The 18,944-nt window shown below is 40.5% G+C and overlaps 3 protein-coding genes across 3 annotated transcripts in view; 1 reads left to right on the top strand and 2 right to left on the bottom strand.

The window, feature by feature from the left end:
* Positions 1 to 3,076, bottom strand: part of LOC308086916 (uncharacterized protein) — a 33,750-nt gene extending 30,674 nt beyond the window's left edge. The window contains exons 1-3 of the mRNA XM_080430559.1: positions 2,679 to 3,076; positions 2,133 to 2,246; positions 1,539 to 1,679 (exon numbers count right to left, since the gene is read on the bottom strand). Of these exons, the coding sequence (XP_080286685.1) occupies positions 1,539 to 1,679; positions 2,133 to 2,246; positions 2,679 to 2,885 (462 nt within the window). The 5' untranslated portion in view covers positions 2,886 to 3,076. The remainder of the gene's footprint in view (positions 1 to 1,538; positions 1,680 to 2,132; positions 2,247 to 2,678) is intronic.
* A 1,871-nt stretch (positions 3,077 to 4,947) lies between these two features.
* Positions 4,948 to 8,245, bottom strand: uqcrh (ubiquinol-cytochrome c reductase hinge protein). The gene is made up of 4 exons (XM_080430910.1): positions 8,127 to 8,245; positions 7,825 to 7,866; positions 6,315 to 6,476; positions 4,948 to 5,210 (listed from the first exon to the last, which is right to left on the bottom strand). The coding sequence occupies exons 1-4, from the start codon at positions 8,169 to 8,171 to the stop codon at positions 5,178 to 5,180; spliced, it is 282 nt and encodes a 93-aa protein (XP_080287036.1). The 5' UTR covers positions 8,172 to 8,245; the 3' UTR covers positions 4,948 to 5,177.
* Positions 8,246 to 9,117: 872 nt separating this feature from the next.
* On the top strand, positions 9,118 to 18,408 carry LOC308086915 (cytochrome P450 2J6-like; the record flags this gene model as incomplete). The annotated part of the gene is made up of 17 exons (XM_080430558.1): positions 9,118 to 9,330; positions 9,760 to 9,922; positions 10,080 to 10,229; positions 10,422 to 10,582; positions 10,731 to 10,907; positions 11,366 to 11,507; positions 12,125 to 12,312; positions 12,430 to 12,571; positions 12,728 to 12,850; positions 13,689 to 13,801; positions 13,991 to 14,153; positions 15,716 to 15,876; positions 16,390 to 16,566; positions 17,168 to 17,315; positions 17,485 to 17,672; positions 17,789 to 17,930; positions 18,227 to 18,408. The coding sequence occupies 17 exons, from the start codon at positions 9,118 to 9,120 to the stop codon at positions 18,406 to 18,408; spliced, it is 2,733 nt and encodes a 910-aa protein (XP_080286684.1).
* Positions 18,409 to 18,944: the final 536 nt, after the last annotated feature.

Below are 18,944 nucleotides of genomic sequence, written 5' to 3'. Positions count from 1 at the left end.
AGAGTACCAAAATAATTAGTGAGTGCCTGTAGTCGTGGCCTTGTGGTTAGAGTGTCCGCCCTGAGATTGGGAGGTCGGGTTCAATCTCTGGCCGAGTCATACAAAATACTATAAAAAAATGGTAGGCTACCCAATACCTCCCTGCTTGGCATGCAGCATCAAGGGCTGGATTGGGGGTATGTCCCTGTGACGTACTAGCGTCATGTCCAGGGGGTGTACTTGTACATCAAGCTTCACGCTACAGAAATAGGAGATAGGCTCCTGACCTTTCGGTCAAGCCTCTGGGTAACATGGCTCGGGAACCATTGGTTCAAGCATCCTGGGGTGTGCCATTAGCTGAGGAGGGACATGTGTGTATTTTTATTCTATTCATTGTGTTACTGTGTTATTATTTGTCATTTGCATTGGGGGTATGTACAATATGTATATAATACGCACAAGACATATAATACTATATGTCTTGTGCTTTTGGTAAACATCATGAGCGATAGCCCCCTCATTCTGTCATTAACCTCTGAGGTGGTTTGGTGGTTTGTTAGCTGATCACTGCAAATAAAAGTGTTTCTATTGAGAAAAGTTGCCATGCTTCATTGAACCCACAGTTCTAATTGACAAACGATAAATCGATTACAAAATTGTGATTGATAAACGTTCAGTAGTTTCAGCCCCACTTGCAAGGGCGTATCGTCATAGAGGCCAATGGGGCCATGGCCCGGTCTGGAAAACTCTGCTCCCCCAGGGGAAAAAAAAAAAAAAATCAACATAACAACATTAGCACCCCCTCACCCTATTCTCTTGTAGCCAACCACAGAAATTCGCCTTTGTTTTCAAGTCGGGCTTATTTGCATTCGGCCGAATTGTTAATGGGTGGCCATTAAAAACCGGTTTCCCCGTCAAACCGGTTCTCTTGCCAGGTAAACAGTATAAAGCGGGTCCAGAAATTTGACACACTAATTAAGGTTTTGGATGCGTGCCCAGCTAGCACCTTCTCCAGTGTCCGCTGTTTCTTAAACGCATTGATAACACTGCCAATGACCACATGCACCGTTGAACGCCTATTTTCCAGTGTAGGCAGAATCAAAAATGCATGCAGAAGTTCAATGACAACCTCTCGCCTAAACAGTTTATGTCTCCTGTCCTTTGAGAGAGATTTAACTAACCGTTTGGACCCAGATGAGGTTATTGACATGTTCAAGTGCAAGCCCCATCGTATTAAGCTGTAACAGACTAGGCTGCTATATGTTTGCACTGCAGTGCACTGTATTTGATTTGTTAACTTTGCTGTTGTAAATACACTTTTGAGAATAAAAAAACATACATTGATTATACTTGCATATTGTGTTTTATTCACGTTTCTCTCTCTTGCATTAACGCTGATGGTAATTCTCAATAGACTGTCACTTATCAGCCATCGTTGCGCGAGCCCCCACCCCCCCCCGCCCCCCGCGAGCGGGGCGGGCGGGGGGGGGTTAAGAATCTGGCCCGGTCCACGTTAGAACCCACCATATGCGCCTGCCCACTTGTCTGCACAAATTTACCTTGTATCCAATGTTTTCCTTGATGCTGACAGGGACTCCATAGAGTAGCCCTTCTTTACAGGTGCTCACAGCTTTCAGCTGGTCAAAGCTCTCCAGCAAAACCTCAGTACAGCAGTTCAGCCTGTTGTTTACCTCCAACGCCTGAGGGCACAGGGCAGTTAGTACACACAGGCTTTTTCACACCAAGAAAAACTTTTATGGAAGGCTAATCTCTCAAGACAGATTCAGCAGCCAGACATTGTTTTTTTTCTTGTTTTTAACGATGGGTTGAATGGGTGACTCATTATCATATGGTAGTGAATAATACACTGACAATGGGGCCAGATTGACAACGTGTATTGTTTGCATTGACTTGCAGCAGTAACACTTGAGGTCAAAGTTCTTGTGTAATCCCATACCTTAAAATTGCTTTTGTTTTGTACTCCCGAGTGTGGTGGAGTTGAGTAAATCAAATTGAGCCTTTTTGGTCTGGAAGTGTACAAATGGAACCAAATGGTCCATTTGTACACTCTGAGTTTCATTCATTAACACAGATGACTTAAAAGTGTAGATTGGGGTGAAAGAGATAAAAAATAATCTTGGCAACATCTTTACCTTCTCCATGTAGGAGTGCAACACATCACTGGGGCTCAGAGATTCTTCCTTCAGGCGCTTGGTCAACTCCAACAGGGACAGAGAGCGGATGAGAGCGCTGTCTGTCCTGGGATGCTTGGAGACAAGTTAGGCTATTATAGCAGTGGTTCTGAAAGTGAGTTCCGGGGACGGTGAGGGGGGTTTCAGGGGGTCCCCAACAAAATGTGTTTATATAGCATCAGAATCTGTTTTACCAATGTAACCATGCTTCAGCGATTCAAACATCTCTGATCTACAAGCCCACAATGCCTACTAGTGATGTGACACATCATGAGCTTGTATATTTGCTATTTAAAAAAGCTTGGATTAATGTTGAACTTTTTTTTTTACACAAATCTTCTTATGGGGGTTCTTGACACAAATCTTCTTATGGGGGTTCTTGGCACAACATATTTTCAGATGGGGGTCTTTGGCCAAATAGCTATACAGTATCAATGTTGGGGGTCCTTGATGAAAATGTCAACCCAAGGACCACTGATTTATCCTGACAAAAACAATGAGCCTCACCTTCTCTCTGTACTGACGGACAGCCTCCTCCGCCTGTCTCACTGAAGCAGCCCTCCGGTTTCTTGCTTTCTGTATCTTATCCGTCGCTCGATTTTGGCAGAAATATCTGATCATAATGAGCAGCGCTCCTGTCCCACACGCTGCCGCCGTCACAACGGCTTTCCAGTTTAAAGTCTCCACTTCAAAAAGTTGGTTTAGCCTTTCCATTGTAAGAAGAACTCTCTTCTATGTCCCAACAGATTAGCTGAAGAGGCTAGCAAGAGCAGTTAGCTGGTTCTTTTTTCTTTACAGATGTCTTCTTCGATCTGTGTGGTTTTCGAACCAGATGATGGACTGAAGTCACTGAACAATTTCGTTCTGCCCGCTACACTGCCTGCTGTGCGTTTCAAAGCATTATGGTGACCATGGGGACTATGGTATTGTATTGGTAGTAGTTACCAGTGTTGCCATGTGAGCTTATTATAAGCGGCTTTGGGCTTCTTTTTCTGTAAAGTTGCTTGTAAATATTGGTAGTTTTTGGGCATGTTTCTAAAGTGTAATTACTTATTTAGGCTTGCTTCCAAATGTAATCATTTGAACCAGTGGTTCTCAAATATTTTCATGAAAATGTTTTGTGCCAGGGAGCATTTGTGTTGTTAGAATGTTTAAACAAAATATTCCAAATATTCCACATTTTATTGAGTTTTTGAAAATAGAAGATCTACAAGCGGCGCGTTGTGAGCTTGTAGATCGGCTGTTTTCAAATAGCCGATGTCGGTAGGTTTAAACTAAAGTGCCTAGACCTGGTTGCTTATTTCTCTCACAAAATATGGCAACACTGCTAGTTACCAAGGAGTATGAACCATGGTATGAAGAAGGAAGGGTCAAGCGATCTCAGCAAACTGGAGCCGGACGTTTGATCGTGAGAGATTGACTGACTGTCCAGTCAGAACCGTATGTGTGCCCTCAAGAAAAACGTGTGCACATCGGGGGGACAAAAGTGTGATAAGTGTAATCTTTTCCTGGGCCGATTATTTGACAAAGGTCACTCACTCACGGTCACAGTGGCTTGAACTTGACGATTAGAGCTTTCCTTCTTTACATAGCCTTGCTATTTACCATGAAGTGTAAGCACGGAACGCCCAGATCAGCTGTTTTTACGAAGCAAGCTTCATATAAGTTTTATTTATGTAACTAAATAGTTAAGTAACAATAATCAATTAAACCACACTGAATTCATGCCTAACTAAACTAGCTTTTTAAATCACACGAAACAAACACCGTGTTTGTGTTATTGGTCGGAGCGAGGAGGTGTCGGTCTGTTTCTTCCGTTCTGACATCTGGCATAGTATTGACCACAAGGGGACGCTACACTAGCCTGGTATCCAGCCTGCTTCGCTACGTTCGGCGGATTTTTTTTTCTCTCTTCGATAAGCGAAGAGAGAAAAAAAAATCCGCCGAACGTAGCGAAGCAGGCTGGATACCAGGCTAACGCTACACGCTAGGCTGACTGAAATCCACAGCCCTTGTAGTACAACCAACAGTACAGCAACAGGTGCTGAAAAAATAAACGATTATACTTCCCACTTCAAGTGACAATTATTTCGTCTCAAATACCGAAGATAAAAGCTAAGAGATAGGATGCGCACCACTACCCTGCCCACAATTTCTAATCTACTGTCTGTTATACTCAATTCTTGACTGAAATCTACACTCAATCAGGATCAGGTCCTACTGTGTATTCTCTAACATGCAGGATAGTAGGCCCTAAAGGTAGGGTTAGTGATATTTGTAGTTAAAAGTTAATACACTTCTGATAGTAATCATTGCTGTAGTGTTTGTTCAGTAACAGGGGTATCCCCTTCTCTCTAGCTCTTTAATAAACAGAAAATACATTTTCAGGTGGGTTGCCAATCAGGAAAGAGTACCCATGTTGTGTTCCAATTTCGTCTGCACATTTCTTTGTGTCATTACTTCCCATTTTACTTGTTTAATCTGTATCCTGTGCGAGTTCTCTCTCCTGATTGGATAAAATGGGTATCCCGACCTGAAAATGCATTTTCTGCTTACAAATGAGCTGAAGAGATAGACAGGTAGACTCCCGTGACTGAATAAACATTCTTTATCACTGAGTACTATCAGAATATGGAGCTATTCAACACTTATTTTAACAAGAAATGTCACTTGTCATGCATCTGCTGCATGATGACTTTATAGATCATTACATCCTTATCCCAGCATTTTTTGGTATATGATATACCAAATATATATAATATTATAGGACAGAGAATTCATTTTAAGACCAAGAACATTGTCCAGTTTATTTAAATGCTCACACAAACAAATATTTGTTTTCAATACTTAATGTACAATTTATTCACATGGACAAATACAGTGTGCACTTGTATCATACACTAGATCCGCAGCCAGATCTTTCTTAAAACCACAGAATTGTCATATTTCATCACTTGAAGAACAATATATTGAATCAACTGCCATCACTGCAGACCAGTAAGGACTTCATTTGACAGTATGGAAGAGCTTGTCTGACACCTAGAAGGAAAGGTAAAGATAATAAGGTAATATATTAAGTCATATATTATCGGTTCTCAAAAGAAAATCCACTTTCAACATTATTGATAAAGTTGCAACCAATGCATCAATGTGACACTTAGTGGGGGAAATAATTATGTAAGCTTAAGTCAAAATTATGAAAGATTCTAAAACTCACAGCATAATTTATAGATGGACTTTTGGAAAAGAAATGAATCTGCAAAATCACCTGGATTCATCTACTACTGCACTGTCATTCTATAGCTCAATGATGGCAAGTAACCACAGTTGGATTATTTTCGTTGTCTTTGATGTACTGAAAAATACTTGGGGTTGCTTAAATATTCACAAGAATAAATAATCATGAAAATAAATTGGCCCTACTATTAAGTTTACATAAACAAGTGAAAATAAATGTTCTTATTGTTAAAGAAATATGTCAGTCTCTTGTACCTAATCAATTATATTTATTGGAACATCCTTGTGCTTCAGTACTTTCCTCTAATAAGCTTATTTAGTGCAAATCATTATTGCAATATTATGCTGAAGCAGAGTTGCAAGTCTAGTTAAAGAAATAATAAGACCTTGGCAGTTTGAAAGCAAAGGATTCATAAATGTGAATACTTGGCAGTCACCTGTTCAGAAAAGTGCTTATTTTGAGCTAAAGGAGGGAAAAGGCAAACAGCATAATACACTATACTGTATGCAATGTGTCTGGAGAGGTGGCAGAATCACTAGCAAAAGATTATTAAAGGGATACTTCACTTTCGGGCCGGGGACACATTTAAAAAAAATATTAAAAATAAATGAAAAAAGTTATGGAAAATTCATGGCCCCCTCACGACACGCAGTGTCCTACTAATGTGTGAGGGGGCCATGAATTTTCCATAACTTTTTTCATTTATTTTTAATATTTTTTTTAAATGTGTCCCCGGCCCGAAAGTGAAGTATCCCTTTAAGACCTTAGGAGTATCGTGTCAGTATCAGCTGATACTCGTTGTGATACTGGACATTAAAAGGCAGATATCATATACACAGTGGTCCCATATGGCAGATATACTGTATACACAGTGGTCCTTGCTATAAGGCAGATATCATACGTACACAGTGGTCCCGAGCATGAAGGAAGTCAAAGAGCTCCTCGGTGCAGTCCTCTGTGGTTGCGGAGCGAGAGCCAACTCTGGTCGCACACTGCTCTAGTTTCTCTTTATATTGGACACAATGATGCGTCCCTTCACACTTCTGCCTCATTCCTTCAAGAGGATCCTACAACAGGAAGTTACATTTAGCAAAGGCCATTTGATGGATCATTCAACCATTACCAGCAGTGTATTCGCTTAAACTAACTAAAAGGGAACTCTGCCGTGCCGTGAAACGCATTTCACGGGTCCTGGATTTGTTTCCATATGCTACAGCTTGGTTTCAGGTTAGGTTCTCAGAACCTAATTTGGGTCCTGCTCATGAGGCAGCACTAACACTATGGGAACCCAGAACTACGAGATCTATGAGCTCACAACGTGTCGCCGCTAGATGAGCTATATTTGGTTTTTGGATATAATTATGATAACCAGAACGGTTGGCACCAATACCTAGTACTCAACACAATTTATTTTTTCACTCGGCAAGGCGAAACACTCGGCCCTCTTGGTGAGAACAGACTACAGTCCCTGTTATTAAGTTAGGAACTACTTAGGCAAAAAAAAAAGACGGAGGCACGTCATCTGAAGCAGACTTGAGCCACGAGAGGCACCACCAAGCGAGCCGTTAGGCGAGCGAGTCGCCACGGTGAAGGTTGCAAAGTCTGCTTCAGACGACTCAGCTGCGTTCCAAGTTACGTCCCGAAAGGGACAGAATCGTAAATCATCGCCCTGCTAGTCTCGGTACCCCCGAGACGTCATACGTTTGCCGTCCTGGGAGTGTGAATGCGTTGTTCCCGGGGAAGAGTAGGTTCTGGTACCCAGAAATACCTGGTGCCTACAGTTCCGAGTCGCCGGAATTTGCCTGGTGCTGAGTAGGTATTGGTACCGAATACAAGAACACTCGCCCCAAAACACACTCGCCCTGGGTCAAATCCGGCGACCTCGGAATGGTCGGACCCACGTATTTCTGGCCACCAAAGTCCAAAGTGTAGTCTGTTCTCACCAAGCGGGCTGAGTGGTCCGCCTCGCTGGGGGCAAGCGTTCTGCGCCAAGCGAGGCAAGTGGTTCCGTGCCAAAAATGGGGGCAAGTGGGTTTTGGGGCAAGCGTTCTGGTTACCTTGGTGATGACCATTCTTGTATTCCTAATTATAACGGAAACAAACAAAAACATCACAGAACTTAACAGGTTCTGAAAAGTTTCAGCCAGGTTATGGAAGGTTCCCTTTGTAGTCGAACATTTGCAATATGATTGTATGGACAAACACGCATAAATTGACCCAATGACATTGACCTAAAGTACTATACACACACAGTACAATGCATTCATTCATAAAGTAAATTATATTTGTTTAATCGAGTACTAAGAACTGAACACCTTGTGATTCAACTTTGCGGTAAGATAGTAAACTGGCAGTAAAAGGGGTTCCTAATGGGTCAGGAACATATTATTATTTGAAATTAGTTTATGAACATACCACCATGTCTGCTTCTTCCTCCTCCTCCTCCTCTTCCTCCTCCTGAAAATATAAATTCACAATCTTAAACCTACAAGATTCAACGACCATGTAGTTTGTGAAAGGAGTAAACAGAAGCACACCACAATACCAAAGCAATATGCTTACTAACGGATGTAGCATAGGTTAGCTACTGTAGCTAATGTTGCCTAGCTAACATTAGCTAGTTGTGTGTTGTTAATGTCTAGTTAGGGTCATCTAGTCCATCTATGAAGTGCATCGTTAACTTAAATACTGGCTCAGTATATAGACAGGCGTCTTACATCTTCAGGCTCTCCGTTCAGGATCATCTTGTCTTCGAAACCCATGATTTTGATGCTCTTGTCCTTAGGTGACCTGCTGTCAACACTGCACAGTCTACAGAGGACGCTTCTGTCGCAGCTGGTCAAACACTTCCTTTTCGACAGCCAGAGACATCTGTGATTGGCTAGTCTGCTGCCAGGTTGCTAAGCAACAGCTGACGCGTTGGGGACGACAGCAAGCCTTCTATTGCACTGTTTCCCAAATAGTGGTTCGGGACCCACTTGTGGGTCGCGGACACATTATTATGGGTCAAGTAAATATCCCCCTTTTTTAATTTCCTACATTTTGTTTTTAATTATAATCCCCCCCCCCCATTTATAATTGTCATGAATTAAAAACAAATTCAGATTATTATTTTTTTTAATGCCAAAAATCAAAGAAATTCCATAAATTGTAGTGAAAATAGCCGCTCCACAAGCTCACAACGTGTCGCAATGTGACGTGTTGTGAGCTTGTAGATCTGCTATTTTCACTAGTTTGGGTCACTGGGAGACATCAATTTTTTTGGGTCTCGAGCTAAAAAGTTTGGGAACCAATATTTCCTTATGTGAAACTATACTGCCACCGTGTGTTTGGAATGTGTAATACGTTGAGAGTATACAACTTGATTTGCTTTTCCTTCTTACATTTTCTTTTCAATGTCCCAAATATATTACATGCTTTACAAACTGATTAATCTTTAATCTGAACTTTTCACCCTGGGAAATATGATATCACCTATCATTAAATGTAATTGTCTTTAGGCTGAAGGGCAAATCAACAACCTATGATTTTCGTGAATAAAGAGATCAAGGTCCAGGATAAATAGCCTAGTGTTTGATTTGCCGTGGATTGTGCCAGCAGCAAAACATCAAGCTTGCCTTCCTCTCATGCTGACGGACAACAAAACATAGTTGTTGTTGGTTGTTGTTTTTACGTTTAAATTGGGCAGAGGAGCTTGTGTTTATGAAAATGGGTTCTGACTCTCCTGCACCTGGGTCATCGTCTTTGTGGCACTGGTGGGATATTCAGAGTATCCTCCTCTTCACTGTGTCCTTCTTAATATTTGCAGACTACTTCAAGAATCGTCGGGCAAGCAGCTTCCCCCCTGGACCCAGGGCACTGCCTTTTGTGGGCAACATATTTACTGTTGATTTTAACAGGATACATTTGAGTCTGACTCAGGTGGGACATGTTTTTGTGTACAACTGAGCCACAGCCACCATACTGTGTATTGATGGGGTTATTGAGCTACTTACTTAAATGTATGCTTGTATTATGCTTGTATTTCACAACATAATGTTTACATGCTTCACTTGTCTTAAACCCTTTCTGCTTCTCCATATTTATCATTACCATTAAGTTTAATGGCCTGTGGTGGGCTGTGGCCATTTTAAACCTTTATGTTGTTTTTCTTATGTTTTACTACATTTGTTACCTTGTGTGTGCTCTGCTAATGAGAGCAGCTGTGGTTTAAAAATTTCCTCCGGGGATTAATAATGTATTTCTATTCTATTAGCCCGTCAACGCAGTTATAGAAATGGATACAACAGATTACAAAACAAAAAATGAAGAATAAATGTACAAAATGTATAGCTGCTTTTCTCTTTCCAGTTGTCAGAAACATATGGGGATGTGTACAGTGTGAGAATGGGTCAGACATGGATGGTGGTCCTGAATGGGTTCAAGATCCTGAAAGAGGCTCTGGTAACCCATGGAGACAGCATGGCAGACCGACCAATACTTCCCCTCCAGGACGACATAGCCCACAGTCGAGGTAAGTGAGAACAGCACGCTCATCAATCAAGCACAGTGAATGCATAATGAATGGGTGCATGGATGTTACATGGATCTGTCCTAAATGATTCAGACCTATCATTTTATCAATTTCTCTCAGGAACTGGTTTATTCTCTTAATTGATGTATCTCCTCAGGTATAATTGCCACTAATGGACACATGTGGAAGCAGCAGAGGCGTTTTGCTCTTTCCACGCTCAAATACTTTGGAGTTGGTAAGAAGTCCCTGGAACCAGCCATCTTGGAAGAGTTTACACATTTAGCCAAAGAATTTTCTGACCAAAAAGGTAAATACTATCAAAAGCCTTCTTTCATGGGAGCTGGTGTACAAGTTGCCAAAACTTCTTTGACACTGCAAATATAAATATGGATGTGTGCAATTGGCACAGTTGAACAGGTATAAATGAATGAATGGATTAATGAATGAATGAATGGATTAATTAATTAATTAATTAATTAATAAATGAATAATTGTTTAGGTAATCCATTCAAGCCTCATTTCATCATCCACAATGCTGTCTCCAACATCATCTGTTCCCTGGTGTTTGGTCATCGCTTTGACTACAGAAATGAGAGGTTCATGAAACTGATGGAGAAATTTGACCGTGTGTTACAGATCGAGGGTTCCATATGGGCACAGGTAGGCGCTGTGTTCAAACTCACTGCACTATCTTTTATATTCGAAAAAAATTCGGCTTGATGCATAAATTAACATTTTTAACTGTATACATTTTCAGTGGAAAAAAAGGGCCACACAGACTAAATGTAAATGTTACTCAATCATGCAGCTTTACAACTCTTTTCCCATGCTGATGAGACGTTTACCAGGACCGCATCAGACAGTCAAACACATCTGGGATGAGGCAATGGAGCTAATGAGAGAAGAGATTAAAGAGCACAAGAAGGACTGGGACTCCACAGAACCCAGAGACTACATCGACTGCTACCTGACTGAGATTCAAACGGTGACTGAAAGCTTCAAATAATAAGGTCCTAATGAAAAAGTTATGCAAAAGTTTGCAAACAGTCTACCATTGCTTTATGAGTATGTGCTCCATTCACACATGTTTGTGTTGATGTACAGTATACAATCAATATCTAGGACAGTTGCGTGACATGCTGTAGGTAGGTTAAGGGTCAAGGTTCCAAAGTGCATTTCTGGTATGTATGTCCTCTCTTTGAACTCATTTTCAAGCCATTAGCCTTACCTAATATACCCTGTCCCTGATAACTTGGAGCCCTCTAAGATAAAAGATATGTAACCATGTTGTGAAAGCAAATTAGATATAATTATCATCAACATTTTCCATTTATTACTTCCACCAAGGATGTTATGTTTTCAACCCCATCTTTTTGTCTTTGACTAACATGCAACAAAAAAAAGGCTTAAATGGTTAATATTGCATTTATTTGTCATTCTTAGAATAAGGGGGATGCAGAGACAACCTTTAATGAGGACAACCTGGTTATATGTACCCTGGATCTGTTTTTGGCTGGCTCTGAGACCACTACCACCACCCTGCGCTGGGGGCTCCTCTATATGACCAAGTACCCTGAAGTTCAGGGTAAGATCAACAGGCTAATACTGACACGTTTGTGTGGCAGGTTGTGCACAGCACTGCCATTATTACTGCAGGAAAGAACTAGTCTCTCCAGTTCCTTTTTTAGATTAAAGCTGAATCTTTGCTGCATATTTAAATCAGATAGACAGGTGTTGCTTGATTGCCACTGTTTTTCACTGGGAATAGTTTAAAAGTAATAAACATGGGGGCTCAGCTAGTTAGTGCACGGACCATATGCTCCTTGTGAGTTGCTCCCTTTCTATGCTGTAGGTTTCCTGTATATCTACATTTTCCGATCCAAATAAAGCATAAAAGGTCAAAAATTCTCTTAAAAAATAATTACTATTATGACTCATATCACTCAAGTTAATGACAGGACAAAAATATGTTTGATAAATTATTCTTCCCACATTCTCTCAACTCTTTGTTCATCAGCTGATTACTTAAAATACTGAAAAAGTATTTCTGTCTGTGTGTCACCACACAGACAGAAATGTTTTTCAGTTGAAATATACCTAAAAGTCACTGTTAGATAATTTGCCTAAATAGTTGCGTCCTTTGCTGTTCTGTTCCGCAAAATGTATACTTCATTACTCCAACTATCCTTCCCTGTCCAACAGAAAAGGTCCAGGCTGAGATTGACAGAGTGATTGGACAGTCCAGACAGCCATCCATGGCAGACCGAGCCAACTTGCCGTATACTGATGCTGTCATCCATGAAATCCAGAGAATGGGAAATATAGTTCCTCTCAGTCTACCTCATATGACTACTAGGGATGTACAACTTGGAGGTTACACTGTCCCGAAGGTCATTCCCAATGTTAATGTAAAAAGCAAAAGTCGACAAAAGCTCTCGTAACATTTATACATGATACAATATATTATGGTGTTTTTGAATGATTTTTGATTGTAATCTAATCAACAGGGTGTGATAGTAATTCCCAATCTGACTTCCGTGTTGTTTGACAAGAACGAGTGGGAAACACCAATGACCTTTAACCCTGGACACTTTCTGAATGAGGAGGGAAAGTTTGTGAGAAGTGCTGCATTTCTTCCTTTCTCTGCTGGTAAGAATGTTGAGGATTGATTCCTAAAGTGTGAGTTATACTTACTCTAGTAGGAAATAGCAGATCTACATCTACAAGCTCTCAATGCGCTACTGTGTTATATTGCATTTCAGCAGCACACCTAATAGGACAGCTGATTATGTTATTCTCTTCTAGGTAAGCGGGTATGTCCTGGGGAGAACCTGGCCAGGATGGAGCTCTTTCTCTTCTTCACTTCCCTCATACAGAGGTTCTCCTTCTCCATGCCTGCTGGTGTGAAACCTGTGCTAGACTATCTCTGTGGGCTCACCCTGGCACCGGTCTCTTATGAAATCTGTGCCACCCCGCGTTAATAGTGATTATGTACAACGACAAGTCCTTCAATAGACAACAATAAACATTTCCTGTAACCAATGGTGATTGGTGACTGTGTTCTTTGGCACCCTTCTAAATCTCATATGCTATCAATGGGACCTTAAATGGATCTTATATTGTAATATTATTATTACATTAATAAATAGCATTATTATTTCTTGACTTGATTTCCGAGTGTGTGTGTGTGTGTGTGTGTGTGTGTGTGTGTGTGTGTGTGTGTGTGTATCCGTCCGTCTGTCTGTGAGCAGCTTATCTCCTGCACCGCTGGACAGATCGGCGTGAAACTTTGCACGCACATTCCTTGGAGGCCATGAAGTAAAAAACCTCTGACCTCTGATCTTGTTTATTGTGATCATGTTACATTTTAGAAACCGAGCACAATTCTCAAACACAAATATTTTGCTCTATCCTCTATTTGCCTTGTGTATTAGAGTCAAACATTTGTTTATGCCTAACCATTAACCACATAGTCTATAGTAGACTAGTGTTATTCAAGCACATTAAGAGCTACAGTATGAGGACAGGTCGAAGCTCAGTCACAGGCCAATTTTATTGGTCTGTTGCAGTTCAGATATGCATATAAGGGCAGAGGAGTGTACTTAACTTTACATTAGTAGAAAAGTTCATCTCTCCAGTAAACACGGACACACAACTACGTTTAAACTACATGGTCAAAGTGAAAATATGGCTGGACTGTCTCTGTGGCTCTGGTTGGATATCCAGGGATTACTTATCATTTCTTTAGTGGTTTTATTATTTGCAGACTACATCAAGAACCGTCGACCGAACAATTTCCCGCCTGGACCACTGGCAATGCCATTCGTGGGGAATATGTTCTCTGTTGACTTCAATAAGGCCCATGAAAACTTGACACAGGTAAGCTTACTTCTACAAGATGTTCTGTTTATAAAAAATAGGGTCGCACATAAAGAGAAGAGTCTCGTGCGATGTTGGCTATAGGCATTCCAAATTCAATAACAGAACAATCAAGCAACATGCAGGTTAATGCATTAAGACATTATTAAATCAATAGTTATGTCTTAAAGTCTATTCGTCTGCTTGCAGTTGTCAGAGAAGTATGGAGACGTGTACAGCCTGAGAATGGGCCCCACATGGATGGTAGTGGTGAATAGACTAAAGACCTTGAAAGAAGCTCTGGTGACCCAGGGAGACAGTCTGGCAGACCGACCAATGATGCCCCTCTCAGATGAGTGTTCCCCTAATCAAGGTAGATTTCTTACCCACCGTGTGGAGTCTAGAGCAGTCAGTGGTTGGGGGTCCAGGGACCCCCAGAGGTCCTTGAAGGGGTTCCATGGGGTCCCCAGAAAAACTAGTATTGCATCATAATCAGTTTAAAGGATGACCATTTTCAACCTATCTTCATATAATTGGTCCTCACTAATGCTCATGTAATGTTACCATTTTCTTCTACTTGGTTTGTGTCTCTTTGGAGGACTGTGGACATTTCAGAAACTTGTCTACCAGTGTCGTCATCATTAGGCAGATTGAAACAATCAAGATTTTTTTTTATTTTTATTAACGTGAGAACAATGGCTTCCATTATACTTGCTAACTATCCATGAATACCTGCAGTTTCTATTAGCTTGGATTTCCCATCGATGATGTCACTGAGACACAGACAGGGTAGACAAAAATGGTACAATATTATACTGAGCATTAGTGAAGACCAATTATTATATGAAGATGGTTGAAGTCGTCCTTTAACCACTTGAGTTTGTAGATCTGCTATTTTAGAATTTCTCTGAAAAATCTTGAACAAATGTGGAATAATTTAGAATTCTTTTAACACAAATCTTCTCTTATGGGGGTCCCTGGCACAACATATTTACAGTGAGGGGTCTGTGGCCAAACATGTCAATTTGGGTGGGGGTCCTTGACACAAACATTTTTGAGAACCACTGGTCTAGAGGTTCAAATCCACTGTAGTGCATCCGTCTTGGTCGCACGTCTATACAGACAATTGGCTAGTGCCGGGAGAGGGAAGCTGGTTGATATTTGTCACTATTGTCACTACACGCACTCCTACACGCTGGGGTGGTGCCTGTCAGAAGGGAATGTTGAGCGGGAATAGTAGGAAGAACTTCAGGCTCTGTCTTCTCTGTGAGTGCTCCTCACTGGCACGTGAGCCAGTAGGGTATAGCAGTGGCAAGCAGTGGGGAGAATTAATTGGCAAAACAACTAAATTGTGGAGAAAAAGGGGTCAAATTGATTGGACTGTGACTAACTTTTTAATTTTACTATTCTATTCTTATTCTCATTAACAATAATGTGAATTTATGGTCAAACCAGAAAGAAAGTGTCTACTATTAAATATGACTGGACTATTCTACACATGTACCTTTCTGCAACAAATCTGAATATGTATTATTATTTATTAATTCTGTTTTTTAACAGGCATGTTAATTACCAATGGACACATGTGGAAGCAACAAAGGCGCTTTGCACTATTCACTCTCAAATACCTTGGAGTTGGCAAGAAATCCTTGGAATCTGCTATTGTGGATGAAAATATATATCTGTCCAACGAAATTGCTGATTATAAAGGTAAAACGTGTATGCAAAAATAATTTGCGTTTACAATATGAGGATGCCTCCTATAGGATACAAGGCATTACCTGTACATGACTTTTGAGTTTTTGGTATATACAAAAACATTGTGAAAAATGATCATATTTTAGAAGAATTACTATACTGTATGTTAAATACTACAGAGTATGATATTTGGAATGGAACCCAACATAGCTTACGATTGCTTGTCTAACTGTCCAGGACGGCCATTTAATCCCCACATGCTCATCAACAATGCTGTTTCCAACATCATCTGCTCCCTGGTTTTTGGTCATCGCTTTGACTACGATGATGAGAAGTTTGTGAACCTGTTAAAGTGGTTGGACCAAGCTATGCAGATTGAAGGCTCCATTTGGGCAGAGGTACTGTACTGCAAAGTTATTCATGAATCATCGAGTTTGTTGTGTGGTACGGATCTCATATGTGTGACAATAGTTTTTGTTACTTTTTTCTTTCTTCTTCTTTTGTGTAATACAGCCATTCAATATTATAGGAAATGACACATTTATGCTGGAACCAGGCTACATCAATACATTGCTTCTAATGTTATACATTGTGCTGTTTAGAATAAGCACCTATACTATATATAGAATCCTGACTTGGATATCAGAGTGTAAAAATGGTCGAGACAATAGGTAGGCTATGTCACTGGGGTTATGAAGTATCATTTCATTAAAATTAGGCCCATGATTCCTCCAAATGGCTCATCAGTGAATTCTGATGCACCAGAACCTCCCTCTTCTATACTGGCTATCAAACATATTCTCCTCCACACAACACTGACACTGACCGTACCACTTTACATACTGTAGGATTGCAACCTATAGCCTACATCTTTCCTAACAAACAAGCTCACAGTTATCTTATCTGTGCAGATGTACAACTCATATCCTACGCTGATGAAGTGTGTTCCAGGCCCACACCACACGGTCCAGACAATTTATAGGCACATGATGGAATTCATGAGAAGTGAGATGGAAAAGCATAAGGAGGACTGGGACCCCTCAGATCCCAGAGACTACACCGATTGCTACCTAACTGAGATTCAGAAGGTAGGTACTGTAGGACAATTGTTCTTTCCTCAGTGCATAGAAAAGCACCCTCCATTTGATGATGTCGCCACTTTCCTCCTTCGTTCTCTCAACACTTCTATTATACATTTGCCTGATGCTCTTATCCAGAGTAGGTTGCAATGAGTGCAACAGTAGAATAAGCTTGAATGGTTAGATCAACAAAGCATCCGGAGGTGGGTAATTCAAGGGTCAGAGCCTCAGTGTAATGAAACTGTAGACAGGAAGAAATCTGATATGACAACAAACAGCGAGGACATTTACCGGTATGTACAAATGTATGTTTACTATTTAGAAATGTGATTCACTGGAGGACTAAAAGGATCATATTAAGTAAATCTGTAGTTTTATGCAGATCTGTTGAAATGCAACGATGATTCGGTTATGCTTTACTATCCACACAACTCATGCAATTGTCAAGGCTAGACATAGTTACTGTAAATTAGGCTACCTTTTGATTTGCTCAGAATGCTTCTTGTCTAATTGTGATTATACATGTTACAATTGTGAGAGCAGTCATTAATGTAACATGACAACATTCTGCATCATGCAAAGTTAAAATATTAGTTTTTTCCTCTATCAGAGTAAAGGTGATGCTGATGCTGAAGCCACTTTTTATGAGAATAACCTGGTGACTTGTACACTGGATTTGTTTGTGGCTGGGTCTGAGACCACCTCCACCACCCTGCGCTGGGGTCTCCTCTACATGACCATGTACCCCAAAATTCAGGGTAAGGGGAACATCCACAAATCAATCCAGGTTGCATCAGAAATATGGTCACAGAAAGCCATGTGAAAGTTGTTGCTTGTGGAAATTGTTGTGCACAGTACTTATTCAGTGAAACCAATCTTGTTTTTTGTCTGTTCTTGTGTTCCTTCCTTTATTGAGCTGTTCCACAGAAAAGGTCCAGGCTGAGATTGACAGCGTGATTGGACAGTCCAGGCAGCCATCCGTGGCAGACAGAGCCAACATGCCCTATACTGACGCTGTCATCCATGAGATCCAGAGAATGGGAAACATAGTTCCTCTCAGTCTACCTCATATGACAACTAAGGATGTACAACTGGGAGGTTACACTGTCCCAAAGGTAATTCCTTAATCAACATGTTCATTAATTCCAGAACTTTTATAATAATATTTGTACATCATGTATCATGCATTGTGTGCTAAATGAATTACTTTTGACTGTAATGTGACCAACAGGGTGTCAGAATAATTCCAAATTTGACCTCGGCGTTGTTTGACAAAAACGAGTGGGAGACGCCCTCGATTTTTAACCCTGGACACTTTCTAAATGAAGAGGGCAATTTTGTGAAAAATGCTTCCTTCATCCCTTTTTCAGCTGGTAAGAGACTGGGGGAAAGGCAGTTTACCCACACTTTAGCTCTCATTTATCAATCTAGACGTAGAAACCAATGCAGGAATCATCTCCCGAGTGTTTGTGTGTGCAAATTTGTATCATAATAGGGACAAATGTAGATATAGATGTAGATACCAAAATGTATTACAACCACCGATATTACAAAGAATTGTATTGATCTATTGTACTACATAGTATAAGAGTTAGTTATTAGTTTATTATTTATCATTCATTTTTATTTCATCGAACATAATGAAAACGATGGACAAATTCTCTTCTAGGCAAACGAGTATGTCTCGGTGAGAACCTGGCCAGGATGGAGCTCTTTCTCTTTTTCGTATCCCTCATGCAGAAGTTCTCCTTCTCCATGCCTGCTGGTGTGAAACCTGTGCTTGACTATCGCTTTGGGCTCACCCTGGCACCGGTTTCTTATGAAATCTGTGCTACTGAGCGTCAAGCGTGATTCAAGTTTATGGTCTGCTTGGTGGACAATTGTTTTTACCATCAACCACAATGCTTGCCATTAATCATAATAGTCACAGCCACAATTAAACCACAATCAACCACTGTAAACTTAGACAGTTATACATACACTTATCACTGTATGATGTAATGTACATTATATTATCTTAGTGGTGGTGATAAGGTTTCTACATTTTTATCAATGTGTTCTGACTGACCTTGACAGTTTCATTGTTAGAAGTTTGTGTGCTGACAATCTAAATAGCTTTGTGGGGAATATTGTTCGTTGAGTCCCTTCCACCAGGGTGTGCACAGATGTTATGTTTAGAGTTGCCTGCATAGGTTAACTGCTGTAAATGTTTCACTGTTGGTAGGTGGTATATTTATATATATTATACTTACTGTTGATTGACTGTACATACAGTATATTATCCATAGACCCACTGTGTTTTCTGACTGACACTACATATATCAGCCTCATATCTAATGTAAATACAGTACCAATATTTATTAATACACTACGCCAATCAATCCAAC

Source organism: Gymnoscopelus braueri (genome assembly GCF_963280865.1).
Source record: "Gymnoscopelus braueri genome assembly, chromosome: 6".
NCBI lineage: Eukaryota > Metazoa > Chordata > Actinopteri > Myctophiformes > Myctophidae > Gymnoscopelus > Gymnoscopelus braueri.
The sequence above is the reverse complement of the archived record's forward strand: the minus strand, read 5'-3'. Positions and strand labels throughout refer to the sequence as shown.

What these genes read in the sequence shown, in the direction of transcription:
- uqcrh (XM_080430910.1), bottom strand. Translation starts at nt 8,171, where the DNA reads ATGGGTTTCGAAGACAAGATGATCCTGAACGGAGAGCCTGAAGAT. An exon ending in TGAACGGAGAGCCTGAAGAT is followed by an intron (nt 7,867 to 8,126) that starts GTAAGACGCCTG and finishes TTATATTTTCAG; the next exon opens with GAGGAGGAAGAGGAGGAGGA. An exon ending in AGGAAGAAGCAGACATGGTG is followed by an intron (nt 6,477 to 7,824) that starts GTATGTTCATAA and finishes TTCCTGTTGTAG; the next exon opens with GATCCTCTTGAAGGAATGAG.